Source organism: Equus quagga, chromosome 22 (genome assembly GCF_021613505.1).
Source record: "Equus quagga isolate Etosha38 chromosome 22, UCLA_HA_Equagga_1.0, whole genome shotgun sequence".
Classification (NCBI taxonomy): Eukaryota; Metazoa; Chordata; class Mammalia; order Perissodactyla; family Equidae; genus Equus; species Equus quagga.
Genome location: NC_060288.1, coordinates 6,178,565 through 6,198,299, shown reverse-complemented (window position 1 = coordinate 6,198,299; position 19,735 = coordinate 6,178,565). Strand labels below are relative to the sequence as shown.

Genomic DNA, 19,735 nt, shown 5'->3' with positions numbered 1-19,735 from the left:
GAGGTCATTCTTTAATGGTTAAGCTGATGTTCACTGTATGTTTGATAGGCCATAAGTCAGGCTTTTTAGTTCAAGCTGAATCAGTTTTGAACCCGAATAGTTACCCCATGTACCTCAATATGTGAAAATCTCTTGTCGCCTTATTCAAGGGAGTCGGTCAACAGCTAGCAAGTGAGCATTACTGACTCACTGTCTATGGGAATAACTGTACTGCTGGCTCTCTGTGCTGTTCTTTATGATTTATAATGTACAAATAAATTTAGATAAGACCATCTCAAAATAATGCTGTCTGTTTTGCCCTTTTTTTTTTTTTTTTTTCCTGAGGAAGATTCCTCTTGAGCGAGCATTCATGCCAATCATCCTCTATTTTTTAGTATTTGGGCCACCAGCCAGCGTGACTGCTAACCGCAGTGGAGGTCCGTGCCCAGGAACCCAACCTGGGCCACCGAAGCAGAGCGTGCAGAACTTAACCACTAGACCACTGGAGCTGGCCCAATAATGCTGCATTTATTAATTCTGAAATTAATCCCCCTTGGGTGGGGTTATGAACAAATGCCCTTCCTGTATAATTTGTTCTATGCTGGTTCTAGTTCTGTGTTCTAGTTAAAAAGTTAAAGCGGGAGCTAGAAATGCTAATCTTCCAATTAACGTGTGACTGGTGACCAATGATAGAAAGTTTAAAAAAGAAAGAAAAATACTGAAGGATCAGGAAGAAAGAACTGATCTTGGAAAGACCTAAAATTGGGCCACTTTGGCCAAGGAGAATTTGGACGGACAGGGCCTAGGAAGGGAAGTTTACCAGAGGTAATTTGGAACAATCCAGAGAAGAATCCACAGTACAGAGTTTAAGTAGAGCCTAGTTTGCACCTGAATTTGAGAAGTTACAGCTAAAGCCTAGCTGGATGGGACAGATTTTCTTCTATGGCTGAGGTGGAGGAAGTGAGCTAGCAGCGTATGAGAAAGGCTGCTCTAAACACGGGATTGCGTTTGAATGAAATACTGACTATGTACTTGGCTATCTGTGGTATGAGGCTTTGCCTTCTGTAAGTGAGTTTATCGCAAGAGGCTGTTTAACAGAAGGAGTTCTAGAGAGAAATTAAGGTAAGGAAATACAATCTTAACATTCATAAGAATGTTCCTTAATTTCCTGAGTGGTAACAATCGACACACACTTGGAACCCTTCTCTTTGAGGATCCCTTAAGCTAGTTACAGCAGAGTCCCAGATAAACCTGCCTTTATTTTGATTTTTTCTCTTCCAACCTAAACTGGTCTTTTCTTTTTCTGTCACTCTCCTTTTCGAAACTAAGCTCTCCTTGTACTTTTCCAGTCATCCAGTACTCTCACCACTGCACTTCCCTCCTCTAAGGCCTCAGTTCCTCAGTATGTCCTCAGTCTCTGCCATATTCAGTCTCTCCCTCCACCAGCTTCTTCCTCTCTGGCTTCAAACAGACAAGTCTTTTCTTGCCCTGAACACCTCCTAGGAGATTTCCTCTTCGTGATACAAGCAGTCTTAGTGGTTAGAACGCCTTTCACTTCCTACCCCCCAACCTCAAATCAGTCACCAAGCTTTACCAATTTTTTTTCTTCTTATACACCTGCTTGTCCTTTCCATTTTATTAATATCACTCTAGGTGAGGCCTTTTTTACCTTCTCAGGAACTGTTACAAAAGCCTCTTATATACATCGCTTTTTCTAACTTCTTCCTCCCTTCAAACCCATCCTATCACTAAACTTACCATTGTAACCATGTTTCTTTTCCTTCAAGGAGTTCCCATTACCCACAGAAAAAATCCAGTTCCACCTGGCATGTAAGGGCTTCTTGTACTTCCTGCCTTTCAAGCCTTGTTTTTTTACCATATGCCGGACAAATCGTCTCTCCTGGGCAAACTGGTTTATATTAGTTTGCCCCTCTGCCACCTAGTTTGAGCTTTCTCATCTACCTCTGGAAAAGAAAACCCACTCATCTTTCCAAATCCACTTCATGATTTACATCCTTGAAAAATCTTTCCTAACTCCTAAATCTGAAGTTACTTCTTGGGCCTTTAAACTCTTATAGACTAATTATCCTCTGTAGGATTCGTTGGGTAATGAGGCAAGTAATGTTTTGTGACTTGTGTTGTCTTCTGGAATAATTATTTACATTTCAAATTAATCTTTCATACCTTCTGCCTACCCTTTCCAACAATGTTATTGGCAGTTTAAAGAGATATTTAAATATAATTTAAACACAAATATTTAAATATAACGATATTTAAAGAGACTGTTTTGTCTTCTTCCATACCTGGCCTGGCATACTCTATAGGTGTTCAAAAACTGTAATAATCTAGCCTGGACAAGATGCCAATAAGAACCTTCTAGACGCTGAATTATCCGTTATAATCAATAATGTCTTATTAAATATTTGTGACAGAAAAATCCAGGTATTTAAAAATATAAGCCCAGTTTTGGTTTTGGTGACCTTTTGAAGTGTTAAGAGTGTATTAATATATTAACATTGTTATCTAACTTGCACCGAGTGGAATAGTCGCTGTTAATTTACTTCTCATGAAGAAGTCTGTGTTCAGAAGTTCACTAATCTGTACAACTGGCTTTTCTGCAGATCCTGTCTACCTTTCATGACCAACTACAGCTTTCACTGCAACGTGTGCCATCATAGTGGGAATACCTATTTCCTCCGGAAGCAAGCAAGTAAGAACAGACTCTGGAGTACTGCAAAAGGGTGGTCCTCTGGTTAGCTGAAAAAGAAAAGGAATTTGGGCTTAGCAGGATCAGGAAAGCTTTGCCTGGTAGCTGGTAGAAGTTATGTTGGGGTTTACCTCTGAATAATTGCTATTGTCCATTTCAGATCAAATGATGACTCTACTTTTTGCTGCCGTAGCTGTTAATTTGTGGACCATCTAGTTGACTATTGTTTTGGTAATAGGAATATAATACTATAGATACCTTTTTCTTCCTTTTTGTTTTTGATAGACTTGAAGGAAATGTGCCTTAGTGCTTTGGCCAACCTAACATGGCAGTCCCGAACGCAGGATGAACATCCGAAAACCATGTTCTCCAAAGATAAGGTAGAGATTGCATGTTAATATAAGTATGCCAAAGAATCAGGTGGGACTTCTAAATACACTCTTTAATAATAAGTACTTTTCCCCCAATTTTTATGAATATATGACTGTAGATTCAGTGATTGCTTTGTTCCTTTTTCATGTAATTTATTAACTTCTTAGTGTTTTCATATTGTGTCAGTTGGCCTAGCTATTAGTAGGATGAATCCTTAAATAGTTTTGGTTGGCTTTATAGAAGCAAACAACTGTCCATCTCACAATTAATAATCAGATCTTGAGGTGCACCTTCTCAGCCTGGTTTAGCAGTTTTTAGAGATGCCTATCACAGATTTTGTCAGGGGGTAAAGGGGTCATTTTATACAGCCTTTTATTAAACAGAATTATCCTTTATTATTAAACTGGAAAACCACATGACTAAAGTCAGGACTCAAAATTAGATGATTAGCCCATCCATGAGTCTTTCCTACTTTGATTTATGGTAAGAAATATGAGAATTAAGTAAATTTTAAAACGACGGAATTTACCTTGTGACCTAGTATATGTATTCAGTCTACGCACTTTCATTTAAAACAAAATTTTCACCAAACACTGCTTACCCTCTGATCTTTTCCCTCTGCACTCTGATATTTTCTGTTCTAATCAAGGCTAGTTTTGACCTACAAAATTGATTTTATAACCTTCTAACTTTTTGTGAGCTACACTGTGAAAGACACTGGTGGAGGATGTGTAGTGAGACTGATTTAGTCAGAATCAGACTGGCAAGGGCCTTTTCTAGTAAACAGAGAAGTTAGGACTCAATCCTCCAAGCTGGAGGAGTCAGCAGAGAATCCCCTCCTACCCTTTTTTTCCTGGGTTAAAAGTGCTTTAAATAGAGGTGTGCTATGATCAGAATTGTTTTTTCTTAGTTTATTCTTTCCCAAATTATTATTTTGAATTTTTCAAACATACAGAAAAATTCAAATAGTACAATGAACATCTGTTTATTCTTTACCTAGATTTGCTGATTGTTAATATTTATCTCCCCATATCTATATTTTCCCTCTAAGCCATATGAGACTAAATTGCAGATACTGTACTTTACCCAGTATTCTCCCATAACCACAATATGATGATCATACTTGAAAAATCTATTGTTGATGCAATACAACTATCTAATATATACAGTTTATATTTTTTATATACAATATATCTGTATATGTGTGTGTTCTCAGTATCATTATCGTCTTAATATCCTTTATAGCTTTTTCCTCCATCCAGAATCCAATCAAGGATCACACATTACATTTACTTGTGATGTGTCTTTTGTCTCTAATCTTGAACAGTTCTTTTACTTATTTTACTTTTTTTTTTGTCTGCTATGACATTTAAAATTTTGAAGGAAAAAGAAATACTTTTGAAGAGCCTACACAGTTGTTTGGCATCATACTCCTCGATTACATTTATCTGATTGTTCCTCCTGATTAGGTTCAAGTTAAACATTTTTGGCAAGAATATTATGCAGATAGGGGCTGGCCCCGTGCCTGAGTGGTTAAGTTTTCGCGCTTAACTTCAGTGGCCCAGGGTTTCACCGGTTCGGATCCTGGGTACCACTCATCAAGCCATGCTGAGGTAGTGTCCCACATACCACAACTGGAAGGACCCACAACTAAAAATATACAACTATGTACCAGGGGGCTTTGGGGAGAAAAAGGAAAAAATAAATAAATAAATAAATAAAAAGAAAACAGCAATTCTGAAACTTAAAAAAAGAAGAATATTATGTAGGTAGTGTGTATTTTTCCATGTATCACAACAGGAGGCATAAAATATTGGTTTGTTTTCTTACTAGTGATCCTAAATTTGACGACTTGGGTAAAGAGGAGGTATCAGCCAGATTTCTCCACTGTAAAGAGATCTTTCTGCTTTTGTAATTATTATGTAATCTGTGGCAGGATACATTGAGATTGTGTGAATGTCTTGTTTTGTAACCCTTTCAAGCAGTGGTGTTAGCAACCACTGATTGTCTAGCCTGCATTGGTTAATAGAGTGGTCAGTGTAGAACAGAATACATTTATTGCTTGCAGTTCTCTGCAGAGTTTTCCTTTCCTCCCGTCTTTTCTTTCTTTCTTTCTTTTTTTAAATTATCGCTGTGGATTTTTGGATTTTTATGGTCCACCATTGGATTTCTGATGCTGAGATTTGACCAGTGTAGCCTCATCCGGACTCACTCCTGGAACTTTCTGATATGTCCCTATCAGTTTTTGAACTTTTCCTTACTTTCCGGAACAAGAGAATATTCCAGGATGCCCTTGTACTTTCTCTGGTTCACCCCTGGTTCCTTTTAGTAAAGATTTGGTTTTCATGGAACTAACTCTGGTGAACTGTGGAAGAATTGTGTAGAAAGGGGAAAGTTGATGCCAGTTCAAGCTCATGCATTGTTTTAGCCATGCCAGTAAGAACTGGCGAGGACCACAGTCAAAGCAGTGGGGATGGAAAGGAGGCCAGACCGGTGAGAGCTTTCTGAAATAGTAAAATTCATTTGGTGACTGGATAGATGTAAAGTTTGTATAAGAAGAATCAAGGATGATCCCATGGTGTCTTATCTTATGATTCTGGTCATGGGTGATTCTGAGTTTTAAGAGCAAGAATAGAAGTCTGCAGAGCAGATTTGTGAGGGAAGATACAGAGTTCCGTTTTAGTCATAAGACATTTGAAGTGCCTGTAGGATGTCCAGATGGAGATGTCTCAAGCAGGTACAAACAGGAGCTCAGGAGAGAGAATAATTTGGGAGCATCTTCCAGATGCAACTAAGACAATGAGGCAGGGGCCGGCCCGGTGGCCCAGCAGTTAAGTGTGCACATTCCACTTTGGTGGCCTGGGGTTCACTGGTTTGGATCCTGGGTGTGGACATGGCACAGCTTATCAAGCCATGCTGTGGCAGGCGTCCCACATATAAAGTAGAGGAAGATGGGCACAGATGTTAGCTCAGGGCCAGTCTTCCTCAGCAAAAAGAGGAGGATTGGCAGCAGTTAGCTCAGGGCTAATCTTCCTCAAAAAAGAAAAAAAAAGGGAGAATGGGGCAGATCTTTTCCCTCCAGCTGGATGGCTAAGATTTGTATATAATTGTTCGAAATTCCCCACAATCTTTATGTTGTTTGCATGCAATTGTTTTTAATCATTAAAAGATTAAGCATGGATTTTCTTTTGATTCTGACAAGGTCTTTGAAAATGCTGAAGTTTCCTGTCCCTTTTTGTGAACATAACTTTGAAAGCAACTATAAAAGTCTTAATATATTTTATTTTAAAAATTAGGATATCATACCATTTATTGATAAATACTGGGAGTGCATGACGACCAGACAGAGACCTGGAAAAATGACTTGGCCAAATAACATTGTTAAAACGATGGTAAGTAGACTAAAATTGATTAGACTTGACCTTTAGAAAGCCGGTGTTCTTTGTAAAAATTAAATTCTGTTTAGTCTCACTGAAATAATGTGGTGACTAAGAAAATGAGAACAACTTAGTATTAAATCTTGGAGAGTGAAACGTAGCTAATTGTGAATTTTAATAGTTTTCACACAACAAAATTAGTAAATTGCACATTGTCTTAAGTGAACATCACCCATGGTAGTTTTATAGATGACACTGAAACCTTTGTCCACTGCACTTTTGCAAGTATAATTTTATATTGAAATTGGAGACAATTTTTTAATTTGATTTGAAAAAACAAAACAAAACCAAATAACACTGTTCTAAACATTGTTGTCCTTAGAATTAAAGAGAGCACCTGCGGAAAAGTCAGCAGCAAGCTGTTAACAGTGCTCATCTCTGGGAGGTCAGAGGTTAGGTGAGGATCATGAAGGACTTTGGCTCTCACTTGCTTAAGTTTCTCTGTGTGGATTTTTTGATGGTCATGTATTAATTTTCTCATCAAAGGGAAAAATAATACTGTCTTTTTTGGAGGTTACACCTAGGAATTAAGAGTTGGTGATTGATCATCCATTCAGTACTTCTTTAGGTATAAAATTTCCAGTAATACTAAAATACTGTTTCCTTTTAGAGTAAGGAAAGAGATGTATTCTTGGTAAAGGAACACCCTGATCCTGGGAGTAAAGACCCAGAAGAAGATTACCCAAAATTTGGACTTTTGGATCAGGTACATTAATATGCTTTATATTCCCCTTTGATTTCAAGCCACTTGAGGACGGGGAGTCAATCGGGTTTTGTTTACATTTGTATATTTGTCACATGTAACACACGGCCATTACATGTATAACATGGTGGGCTTCCAGTAAACAGTTATTGCTACATGTGGAAAGAAAGAACACTCACCTTAAACCAGGAGACTCATGTTTTAGTTCTGGCTCTTCCCCAAAATGTTCTAGCTTTACGCATATCATTTTTATCTTTTTTAACTTTAGTTTCCTCACTTGTAACAGAAATATGCCGTTCCAAGTTATTTCTAATTTTCTTTCCATCTCAAATTTTGTTGTTAAAAATATGTATTATTGTGAAGAAAAACTTGTTTTGAAGAAGAGTCTGTGTTGTGCATCTAGCATAACACGAAGAAAAAGATTTCCACTCTTTATTCATGGCAGGGTCACCTTTGGCATCCCAGGAGGTTATATCTTTCAGCTGTGCCTTAAAATGTTTGATTTGTCATCATTGAAAACTCGAGGGTTGGGGCTGGCTCTGTGGCCAAGTGGTTAAGTTCGCGTGCTCTGCTGCAGGCGGCCCAGTGTTTCGTTGGTTCAAATCCTGGGTGCGGACATAGCACTGCTCATCAAACCACGCTGAGGCGTGTCCCACATGCCACAACTAGAAGGACCCACAACGAAGAATATACAACTATGTACCAGGGGGCTGTGGGGAGAAAAAGGAAAAAATAAAATCCTTAAAAAAAAAAAAGGAAACTCAAGAGTTCACATAGAAATTCAGATTTGTGTTTTTTCTTGTGAAATGACAAGATCTGGGTACGCAGCGTGAATTCCCACGGGAAGCTGAGTAAATGGGGCTTGGGTACTCTCGTTTGCTATTGTCCCCTCCATGACCCCTCAACCCTGGTTGATTACCATTCATCGTCATTCTTAAACCACTTTGATCCTTACACTTGCCCTGCCTCACACATGTTACTTGCTGATCCCTGAAGCATCCAGTTTGGGACCCTTGCAAGTTTCCGACTCTTTAGGATTGTCAGTTTCAATTCCCATTTATCCTGGTTTTTTCAAGCATTGCCAGATTGGTTTGATTATATAGCCTCCCTTTGTAATTGAGTATTTTTCCCTTTAGGATCTTAGTAACATTGGTCCTGCTTATGACAACCAAAAACAAAGCAGTGCTGTGTCTACCAGTGGGAATCTAAATGGTAAGTGTCTAAATGTCTCATTGATGAAAGATTTGTAAGCTTTTGAATCCAAATGTGCCTAGAGTTGGGCATTCTTGGGTGGACTCTTAACTGGATGTTTACTAAGATGCTTTAAAGTCCAAAACTCAATTTTTAGGAGCTAGCCACGGATTTGACAGATGGTAGTGGAGAACTTTTTGTCACTTTATACCACAATTTGGTCTTAAGTGAAACAGATTTAGCATAAAGCAAGGTACAACTTTAAGGTCAGATTTACTGTGTTTATGTTAGTCTCCCCATCTGTATCCTCATAACTAACACTTAATTTAGAATTCAGTTGCTCTCCACTCTTTTTCCTTAATTCAGCTGTAATTTAACAAACTTCCTATACTCATCTTCTAATTTGTCTTGACCTGAAACTTCAGCTTATTCACATGACAGCATTTCTGTATTGATCACCCACTGTAGCACGTTGTTCTGACAGTAACCCTTCTAATAGCAGGAATGCCATTCACTACTAATGGTAAACTAATGAGACTTGGGGTAGCTTGGGAGATAGCTAGCTTCTCATCTGACACATGGCATCATTAATTTGTCGAGTGGTAGCATCTTAAATATGTAATCATTTCCACTGTTATTAATATTCTAGGATGGGTTGGAAATAGCTAAGTGTATTGTTTATCTTTTTACACCATTTTTTCCCTTTTAATTGTTAAAATTTGACAAATACATGGTGCCACTTCTGTTCTTACAGGTGGAGCCTCTTTTGGAGGTGAATTCCTCCTCTGTCTTCTTTCAGCCTCTCAGACTTAAGTATTTTGTGGTTTGGAAAATGCTTTTTGCTGAGTTGTGGTAGAAGCTAAAACTGAATTAAAATTTTAAAGCATTGTGAAAATGGTGGCAATAGCACTTAATATAAAACAGTAGTTCCAGTTTAATGTTAGTAATTCAAAGCTTATATGTCGTCATATTCTGCCTAACACGGCCAGCAGTCCTCTTAGTATTGATTGTTTTGTTCAAGATGGATCTAAAACTTCTCTTAAAATAGTTAAAATATAAATGACAATTAAAAACATTAATGGTTTTTTGATTTAGTAACTTAAACTAGAGATGTTGATATTGTAATAGTTTAACATTAAAGCTTTTATGAGAAATAGGAATAACACCTGATGTGTTCATAAAAGGAAGTTCTGCATATATCTGGTCTTGTCTGTGCAGTATATGACCTGCCCTCAACGTCTTGATCCTTTTTATTGCAGCAGAACTGCTGATAATTTTCAAGCTTGCCCCAAATTAAGACACAGTACTCTATGCAGTTGTTTACGTAAAGGTGTTTTCCTGCAGTTCAGGGACATTTTCTGGAAGACAAAAAAACAAACTAATTGAGAGGAATGACAGAACCGGACAAAAATTTCAAAGTACCTATTTCAGAAATACACGAGGTAGTATTCCTTGTGGCCTTAGCGTGTAGCTAAATTTTTTTGTGTATAACATATATAAATTGTCTATTGATATTTGCTCTTAATTTCACAAGCCAGGTTAGTCTAACCTGAATTTTATGCATTGGCACAATCTTAATCATTGTTGTGAAAATTACCTACTAAATTTAAAGCCCTCTTTCTTACTTGTGTCATGCGCAACCACAGCACTGGAGAGAAACACCTTTTGAGTACTTCTGTTTTTGTTTTCCATGTTTGACGCACTGTTGTCTTGCTGGATATTCAAGTTCAGTGCTTTAGCAGATATTGTGCCTTTACTCTATGGAATATATTGTGTGTAGTTCAAGCAAATGAACATCTACTCACAGTGAGGATATTCTCTCTTTATGGATGTTTGTATTGATTTGGGTGGAAGAAAACTTTATCCATGCAATTGTTTGTAGCCATGGATGTTTGGAATCTGAATGAGTGAGAATGCATTTGTGTCACATCCTCAGAAAATGTACTGGTAGTGCAGTTCATTAAGAAAGGAAGGTTGCAAATGTAACACAGGGATCGTTAGGGCAAGGTTCATTTGAGCTTACTGCCAGAACCCAGTGTTCTGGGCTGCGAGACACTCAGCAGACTCATTCAGAACCAGGGTGAAATCCAGTATGCTTTCGGGAAGGAAATCCTCCTATGGTGTTACACAAATGCACGTTGGGAGTGTTAGTCCCCATGGAATTTCAGGCTCCACATGGTGCTTCTATGACAGCTCATTGAAAGTGATCTGCCTTCTCTTCAAAGGGGGGATTGCAGCAGGAAGCAGTGGAAAAGGAAGAGGAGCTAAGCGCAAACAGCAGGATGGAGGAACCACAGGGACCACCAAGAAGGCCCGGAGGTGGGCAGAACACCTACCCCCACTTACCACTGTTAGAGGTTTCTTGGCTGGCAAAGTCTGTGAGAGGGAAAAGAGCCCTACTCTTCAGTAGCTCAGGTGTCTGAGGTTACAAAGCCTGGTCGTTTTTCTCAAATCTTCTGTGCTCTGAGGGGTAAAATAACCCCTTGGCTCGGTGTCTGTTTCACAAACTTGTTACTACATAAAACAGCCCTACGGCAGCAGCCTGTGGGGATTCACCTGGGGAGTAAAGTTCTGTGAAGGCATCTTGAGAAAGGATAGTATGGGGAGAGGGAGTGAAACCAGTGTTGAGCGTTACCTCTTTTACTTAAACTTTCCGCCTCTCGCCTCTGGTACCTCTTCCCTTCCTTTTCAATACGGAGATGATGAAATCCAGGGCATTTCTTATTTAGACGGGCAGCAGACAGTAAGTGCTCATATCCCTGAGTTTCTGTTCATATGTTTTAATAAATATGCTAAAGGAAATCACCTTTGTTTCTCTTCTCCCTTTTTCCCAATGATGTACTAGCTCAGTTTCATAGATGTCCCTACGGACTAAAGTAATTTATCCTTTTTTGCCTGCAGAGGGCAGGATGGCCTATTTGAGTAATGAAAAGCAGTTGTGAAGTTGTCTGTGTTCTGGCCAAAACGTAGTAAATCAGAGGGCTTTCTTACAGAGTTGAAGGCAGTTGAGCTAGAGGGGGTTTAGTTTCTTGATTTTATTTTTTCCTTTCTGCAGTGACCCTTTGTTTTCTGCTCAGCGCCTTCCCCCTCACGGTTACCCCTTGGAACACCCGTTTAATAAAGATGGCTATCGATATATTCTCGCTGAGCCTGATCCCCACGCCCCTGATCCTGAGAAGCTTGAACTTGACTGCTGGGCTGGAAAACCTATTCCTGGAGACCTCTACAGAGCCTGCTTGTATGAACGGGTTTTGTTAGCCCTACATGATCGAGGTATGTACGGTGTTAATGTCGTGTCAGACCTGGTGTTGCTTTGAACTGTCATCATCTTTGTCCAGTCTAGAATTAGATGTGCGTGCCAGTCCACTACCACTCCCCCACCGCCCATGTCTAAGTGGACTGTCAGAATGTACAAGAAATAATTTCCTTCTTTGTCTCTTCCTGTAAGCTCTAGCCATTTTTATATATATGGTTCTTAAAACTTTCTATTTTGGACTAAGTTTAAACTTACCAGTAAAGTTGCAAGAATAATAGTTTCCGTATCTCTCTCATCAAGCTTCTCCTAGTGGTAACATCTTATACAACCGTAGTACAATTTTCAAACCAAGAAATTAACATTGGTAAATGCTATTAATAAAATTAAAGACTTTATTTGAATTTCACCAATTTTTCCACTAATGCCTCTTGTTTAGGCGCTCACATTGCGTTTAGTTATTTCCTCTTAGTCTCATGCAGTCTTTAACAGTTCTTGAGTCATCGCTTGTCTTTCATAACCATGACGCTTTTAAGTGTATTAATCAGTTATTTTGTCGGATATTTCTCAGTGAGGGTTTGTCTGACTTTTTCTCATGATTAGACTGAGGTTATACATTTTTTGGAAGAACACCACAGAAATAAGCCCTTATTGCATCATCTCATAGGGTTCATGATGTCAATGTGTCTTTATTGGTTATTTTAACTATGATCATTTGGCTGAGGTAGTTTCTGCTGGCTTTCTTACTGTCTTTCCCTTCATAGTCAGTAAATATCTTGGGGAAAGATACTTTGAGGCTTTTATGCAAATGTCCTGTTTCTCTATTAAGTTTTGCTCACTAATTTTGGCACCCATCAGTGGATCTTGTCTGGAAGAATTATTGACGTGATGTTGGCCTGACGATTTCTTTTTCTTTCTTCCCTTCTCCATTTATTATTTAATCGATTATTTATATCAGTGTGGACTCATAGATATTTATTCTGTGGGATAGAATTTATTTTATTGCTCAAATTATTCCAGCTTTGGCCATTATGCCATTAGCTTCTTTAGGTTGGTTCCTGTGTTCTTTCAATAAGCCCCACCTTTTTTTTTTTTTCTTAAATACTTCCTTGCTTTCTGGCATCACAAGATGTTCCTGGCTCATCTTGGGTTTTCCATGCTGCAGGCCAAAAATCAGCTATTTCTGAGGAGCCCTGCTTCCTTTAGTTGGAGAATGGTGTTTAGAAATTAAGGTCTAAGCGTAGCTGTGCTCACTATTACTGTTACTGGGTGTGGCTTCTAGACTCCCTCAGTGGACAGAGGTAGGAGGTGTATGTGTGTCTACTGACTGACACACCTGTACACGGCTGTGCTGAGTTGACACTGATACCTTGGAGTCCAGTCAGACACCACACCTTTTCTTATCTGTAACTTCTTTCTCCAACAGTGAGAAAACTGACTATAGTTATCTACCGTATATTTACTTATTGATCATTCCTAATATGCACATAAAGTAGTTTCAGAATTGCCAACCCCGTGAGGAGCATTCACTGACTAGATGGCAGCAGCTCTTTTGGTCTATAGCCTGCCAGGTTCCCCATCAAGACAGACACCGTTAACTCAGGTTAGTTGCTTCTTCCCGCCTCCTTCAGTGTGGTTATGTTTTCGTTTGTAATACAGTTAGGTTTGTCTGTTCGTGTTTGTATGCCACTTGGGGTTCTTAGGAATTATCTGTTAGTGTGGTTCTACTTCCCATTTTTCTATTAGGATTTTGGTCCTTCATCCCTTTATATAGTAGGGATATTAGCCAGTTTGTCAGTTGTCTTTTGAGTTTGTGACTTTTTTTTTGTCATACTGAAGTCTTTTTAATGTATAGTAGTTCTTTTAATGACATACTTTATTCAATTATTGACAAAATAGCATTCATTATCTTTTAGAATGTGAAGGGGGGCCGGCCTGGTGGTGTGGCGGTTGGGTGCGCACATTCCGCTTTAGCAGCCTGGGGTTCGCCTGTTTGGATCCCAGGTGTGAACATGTCACTGCTTGCCAGGCCATGCTGTGGTAGGCGTCCCATATATAAAGTAGAGGAAGATGGGCACAGACGTTAGCTCAGGGCCAGTCTTCCTCAGCAAAAAGAGGAGGATTGGCAGCAGTTAGCTCAGGGCTAATCTTCCTCAAAAAAAAAAAAAAGAATGTGAAGGGGGATTTAAATAAGCCAGTTACTTTTAGACAAGTGTACCTCATGAATTTTTGTTGTTTTTCTGGAGTATTAATGCAAATTCCAGATAGCATATTATTTCACCCATAAATACCTCAGTATTTATCTCTAACAAAGATTTTTAAAAACATAACCACTATGTCATTATCATACCTGAGGTGAATAATAATTCCTCAGTTATCTAATACCCAGACCATACTCACATTTCCAAGGGTGTTTAAAATATGCCTCTTTCAGCTATTTCTTTGAACTGGATCTAAACGGGTCCATGTGTTTAATAGATTTGGAAGCCCATTATTTCTTGATTTAATGCTAAAAACTGTAACATTTGTATTGATGCTAGTCATTTGGAAGTCAAGTAATGTAATCCCGTGGTGCAGTGTCCATCATGTATGGATTTGACTCCTATTAGTGACAAGCATACTATGATAGTAGGGAAGGGCCAGGTAAGTGACTTCAGGGTTTCAGAAGTAAGACTTAGCGCTGTTGTTCCAGTACCCATAATAGCTGTATTCTGGAAGGAACAGAAAATGAGAACACTGGCCCTTAGCAGAACTTGTTTAACTTAATACGTAGGATAGCAATGGCTGCCTGCTGTTTATGCTGAACCTTCTAAAAATTAACAATGAATCTATAATGTATCGTTCAAACTTCTTAGGTTGACTTATTCTCAGACTTATAAAAAACTTGTCAGAACAGTACAAAACTTTTTTTTTCTGAACCATTTCAGAGAAAGCTGGCATGGCGCCTTCTCCCCTTTGAGAACTTCCAATTGTCTGTTTCTTACAAACAAGGACATTCTCCTTGTGTTAGTTATCTAGTGCTGCGCAACAAATTACCGTAAAACTTAGCAGTCTAAAACTACAAATGTTAGTTATTTCCCACAGTTTCTGGGGTCCGTCTGGGAGCTGCTTAGCTATGTGGTCTGGCTCAGGAAAACTCACAAGATTTCAGTCTAGCTCTTAGCTGGGGCTACTGTCTCTGAAGACTTGACAGGGGCTGGAGGGTCTGTTTCCAAGATGGCTCACTCACTTGGCTTTGACAGGATGCCCGCTATGTGGGCCTCTCCAAAGACTGCTTATTTCTCCCCGTGAAGCTAATTTCTCCCAGAGAAAGTGATCCAAGAGAGAGCAATAAGGAGTTCGAGTACTTTTTTTTTTTTTTTTTTTGGTCAGGAAGATTGGCTCTGAGCTAACATCTGTTGCCAGTCTTCCTCCTTTTGCTTGAGGAAGATTGTGGCTGAGGTAACATCTGTGCCAGTCTTCCTCTGTTTTGTATGTGGGGTACTGCCACAGCATGGCTTGATGAGTGGTATGTAGGTCTGCACTGGGGATCTGAACCTGTGAATCCTGGGCCACTGAAGCAGAGCATGTGAACTTAACCACTATGTCACCAGGCTGGCCCCTTTTTTGATCTTTTTTTGTGAGGACGATTAGCCCTGAGCTAACTACTGCCGGTCCTCCTCTTTTTTGCTGAGGAAGCTTGGCCCTGAGCTAACATCTGTGCCCGTGTTCCTCTACTTTATATGTGGGATGCCTACCACAGCATGGTGTGCCAAGTGGTGCCGTGTCCGCACCCAGGATCTGAACCAGCGAACCCCGGGCCGCCAAGAAGCAGAACATGTGAACTTAACCGCTGTGCCACCAGGCCAGCCCCTGACCTATTTTTAAAGTTAGACAGTTGCTTCAACTTTGTTAGAGTGAGTCACTAAGTTCAGCCCACGCTCAAGCATAGGGAAATTAGGCTTCACCTCTTGAAAGGAAGACTATCAAAGAATTAGTGGATAGTTTTTAAATTTTCACATTCTCACAGAACCAATATATAACCATCAAAATCAGGACATTAATATCTAATTACTACCATCTGACCCTCGGATCTTATTCAGGTTTCTCCAGTTGATCCAGTAATGTCCTTGTAGCAAAGGATCCAGTTGAGAATCACATGCTGCATTTAATTGTTATGTCTCATAAGTCATCTTCAATCTGGAACAATTTCTCCATCTTTCCTAGATTTTGATGACCTTGACACGTTTGAAAGTTAGAGGCCAATTAGTTCATAGACCATCCCTCAGGTTGGGTTTGTCTGGTTCTTCATGATTGGATTCAAGTTATGCATCTTTGACAGGAATATCACAAAAATGGTACTGTGTTCTTCATATTGTATCCTGTCATGTGGGACATGATCTTAACTGGTCCTATTACTGGAGATGTTCACTTCTATCATTTGGCTAAGGTGGTATCTGCCAAGTTTATCCACTGTAAGTTACTTCTTTTTCCCTTTTTGTGATTAGTGTTTTGTGAGGAGGTGAACCATTTAATATCCTATTTTATCACAGATACTTGACTTGCTCAGCCCCACCTGATGACTTGAGGACGGAATTGCTCAGGAGGGGATAAAGGAAGAAGTCTTTGTATTTGAGAACGTAGAATTTGCCACAGACCTAAGAAAGTTCTGTTAAACAACATGCATTTACTTGAAGGAGGTAATCTTTGTAAGAGCCCCTATGGTGTAACGGAAGGAGTGCAGGGCCAAGGTTCCAGTCAGCCTCTGCCACTCAGTGCAGCATGATCTTGACAGCCTCGATCTGCTTCTCCATCTGCACAGTGGAGACGGTGCTGGGGATGGTTAGGCGAGTTTCTCTGTCCACCTAGCTACCTGTGAAAGTACTTTGTAAATCATAAAGCCTTTTATAAAAGATAATTTTTTTTTTAAAGATTGGCACCTGAGCTAACAACTGTAGCCAATCTTTTTTTTTTTGCTTTTTTTTTGCTTTTTCTCCCCAAATCCCTCCAGTACACAGTTGCATATTTTAGTTGTGGGTCCCTCTAGTTGTGGCATGTGGGATGCTTCTTCAGCGTGGCCTGACAAGCAGTGCCAGGTCCGCGCCCAGATCCGAACCGGTGAAACCCTGGGCCACCAAAGCAGAGCGCACGAACTTAACCACTCGGCCACGGGGCCAGTCCCTAATTTTTTTTTATTAAGGTAACATTGATTTATAACATTATATAAATTTCAAGTGTACATCATTATATTTCGATTTCTGTGTAAACCACATCACGTTCACCACCCAGAGACTAATTACCATTCATCGCCATACATATGAGCCCTGTCACCCCTTTCCCCCTCCCCTCTTCTCCCCGATAACCACCAATCTAATCTCTGTACTTATGTGTTTGTTTGTTGTTGTTTTATCTTCTACTTATAAGTGAGATCATACAGTATTTGACTGTCTCCGTCTGACTTATTTCATTTAGCATGGTATCCTCACAATCCATCCATGTTGTCACAAATGGCAAGATTTCATCTTTTTTAATAGCCAAGTAGTATTCCATTGTGTATATATACCACATCTCCCTTATCCATTTGACCCTTGATGGGCACCTAGGTTGCTTCCAAGTCTTGGCTATTGTGAATAATGCTGCAGTGAACATAGGGGTGCATGTATCTTTATGCCTTTATAAAATTTGTGCTTCTTCCAGTAGAATTTAGACAACTTCCAGAGTGTTACAAACACTGTATCAGATGCTTTTTCCTCAGTTAGTGGGATTGGAGATGTTTCTATGTTGATAAAATCAACCTGCACAGCCTAGAAATACTCTCCCACCTGTCATCATTTTTTTCTTCACTTCCAAGTCACAATATCCCTTCCAATTGGTTTAGATTGTCCCCTTATCTTACATAATGGCCTTATAGTAAAGTACGCAAAGGTAGAGAGATGAATACAATGAATCTGCATATACTTTTCACCTAGATTTAACAATTATCAAGATTTTGCCATATTTGCTTTATCTGTTCCTTTAGTTCTTTGTTTCTTTTCTGAATTTTTAAGAAGTAAATCTCACTCTATATACTCTAAAAAATATGTATCTCTAAAAAGTGTGGTTATTTTATTTTATAACCACAATGCTATTACCACACTTAACAAAATAGGTAATTCCTTACTATCTTCTCATTTTAGTCCATAATCAGATTTCCTTGATTGTCTCACATATTTTATCTCCCCACAAAATACTTACTAATTACAAAGGGAAAATACTAATTTTATAATGGAGAAATGTAGAAGGCAGCACCCTAACCGGGCGGTCCAAGTTTAACCTTACCATTTTGACATCATGTGCTCTATGATGTGATACACTTAGGAGGCCCAGCGTTACTTCAGTGGTGTTCCCAACAGAAAAGCATAACCTGCACTTAGCCAGGAGGAAACATCAGACAAACCTGATTAAGAGATATTCTACAAACTGAAGTGACCAGTACCCTTCAAAGTGTTGGGATCATGAAAGACTTGAGGAGCTGTCCCAGATTGGAAAAGACTAAGGACATATGACAACTAAATGAAATGTGGGATCTTGGATTAGATCCTGGAACAGAAAAAGAATATTATTTGAATATTTGGCTTAATTTGCAGATGATCTATAGATTAGTTAATAGTATTGTATCAGTGTTAATTTTCTGGTTTTGCTAATTGTATTGTGGGTATGGATGGTATTAACATTTGGGCAAGCTAAGTGGTGGACATATGAGGACTCTGCTGTTTTTGAAAGTCTGGGAGTGTTTCAAATGAAAAGTTAAGTCTTTTAAGGGATGGTTTATTCAAATCAGGATCCGAACACATTACAGTCGTTTTATCGCATTTTAGGGAATAGACAGTATAATTAGTTTTAACCTGTCATCTTAAATATAATCACATTTAGTAAAAACTAGATTACCTAACAGCTTTCTTCCTTTTTCTTTCTTTCTCCTTCGTCTGCATCTTATGTTTGAGATTTTTAAACTCCTGAAACAATATTTCAAGTTCGTCACCTGATATGTCTGATTTTTTGTTTTGTTTTATTGGAGTGTAAGAGACTCACGGTTTTGTGACAGTTGTCTCCAAGTACCTCAAATAGGTTGCAGGCCTTTGTTTTAATCTCCATCACCACAGCTCCCCAGTTGAAGATCTCTGATGACCGGCTGACTGTGGTTGGAGAGAAGGGCTACTCCATGGTTCGGGCTTCTCATGGGGTACGGAAAGGTGCCTGGTACTTTGAAATCACGGTGGATGAGATGCCGCCGGACACTGCTGCCAGACTGGGTTGGTCCCAGCCATTAGGTAAGCTGGAGCTGTAACGTGGCCACTGCAGTGGGTGGAGAGGTGTAAAGCATCTGGCTAAGCTTCATGACCTTGGGGCTTATTGGATTGTGGGCATAAAATTCAATTCCTGAGGGTTTAGGTGGCTTGTAATTCCTAGGAATATTTTTATAATTCTTTGTTTGTGAGAACTAGTTTGTTAGCAATTTTACAAAATTGACAAAAAAGAAAAAAACAAATAAAAAGGAGTAGAATCTTTTCCTGTGCAATCCAGAGTTGACCTGCAGTCCTCTGATTTCCTGTATATCTTTCTATTGGGACAGGTAACCTTCAAGCTCCCTTAGGTTATGATAAATTTAGCTATTCTTGGCGGAGCAAAAAGGGAACCAAGTTCCACCAGTCCATTGGCAAACACTACTCTTCTGGCTATGGACAGGGAGACGTGCTGGGGTTTTATATCAATCTTCCTGAAGACACAGAGACAGCCAAGTCACTGCCCGATACTTATAAAGATAAGGTGAGTTTGTGCTCCCGAGCAAGTCCTGGGTTGGAGATCTGAGGCAGCCAAGGCCTGCACCTGTGGCCTGTATGTTCTCTTGTGATGCTGACCACCGTTCACATTTTTCCCAACATTTTGTTATGAAAATTTTCAGACAGCAAAGTTGACAGCATTTAAAAGTGTCCAAACACCCATCACTTAGATTCTACCATTAACATGTTATCTGTTCATTCCTCCACTCATCTATCCATCCATCCATCGCTCCATTCTTCTTTTTTAATGCACTTCAGAGAATACTGCAGTCATCAGTACACTACCCGCCAAGT

General features: G+C 39.3%; 1 protein-coding gene across 5 annotated transcripts in view; it reads left to right on the top strand.

Annotated features, from left to right (window-relative positions):
- ASH2L (ASH2 like, histone lysine methyltransferase complex subunit) overlaps positions 1 to 19,735 on the top strand; it is a 32,422-nt gene that overhangs the window by 5,067 nt on the left and 7,620 nt on the right. For 4 of the 5 annotated variants that reach the window (XM_046648848.1, XM_046648847.1, XM_046648846.1 and 1 more), the window contains exons 4-13: positions 2,601 to 2,689; positions 2,972 to 3,066; positions 6,355 to 6,450; positions 7,106 to 7,201; positions 8,335 to 8,410; positions 9,144 to 9,161; positions 10,615 to 10,708; positions 11,445 to 11,662; positions 18,764 to 18,931; positions 19,234 to 19,427. In XM_046648848.1, the coding sequence (XP_046504804.1) occupies positions 2,601 to 2,689; positions 2,972 to 3,066; positions 6,355 to 6,450; positions 7,106 to 7,201; positions 8,335 to 8,410; positions 9,144 to 9,161; positions 10,615 to 10,708; positions 11,445 to 11,662; positions 18,764 to 18,931; positions 19,234 to 19,427 (1,144 nt within the window). The remainder of the gene's footprint in view (positions 1 to 2,600; positions 2,690 to 2,971; positions 3,067 to 6,354; positions 6,451 to 7,105; positions 7,202 to 8,334; positions 8,411 to 9,143; positions 9,162 to 10,614; positions 10,709 to 11,444; positions 11,663 to 18,763; positions 18,932 to 19,233; positions 19,428 to 19,735) is intronic. The other variant, XM_046648849.1, reaches the window with a different exon arrangement.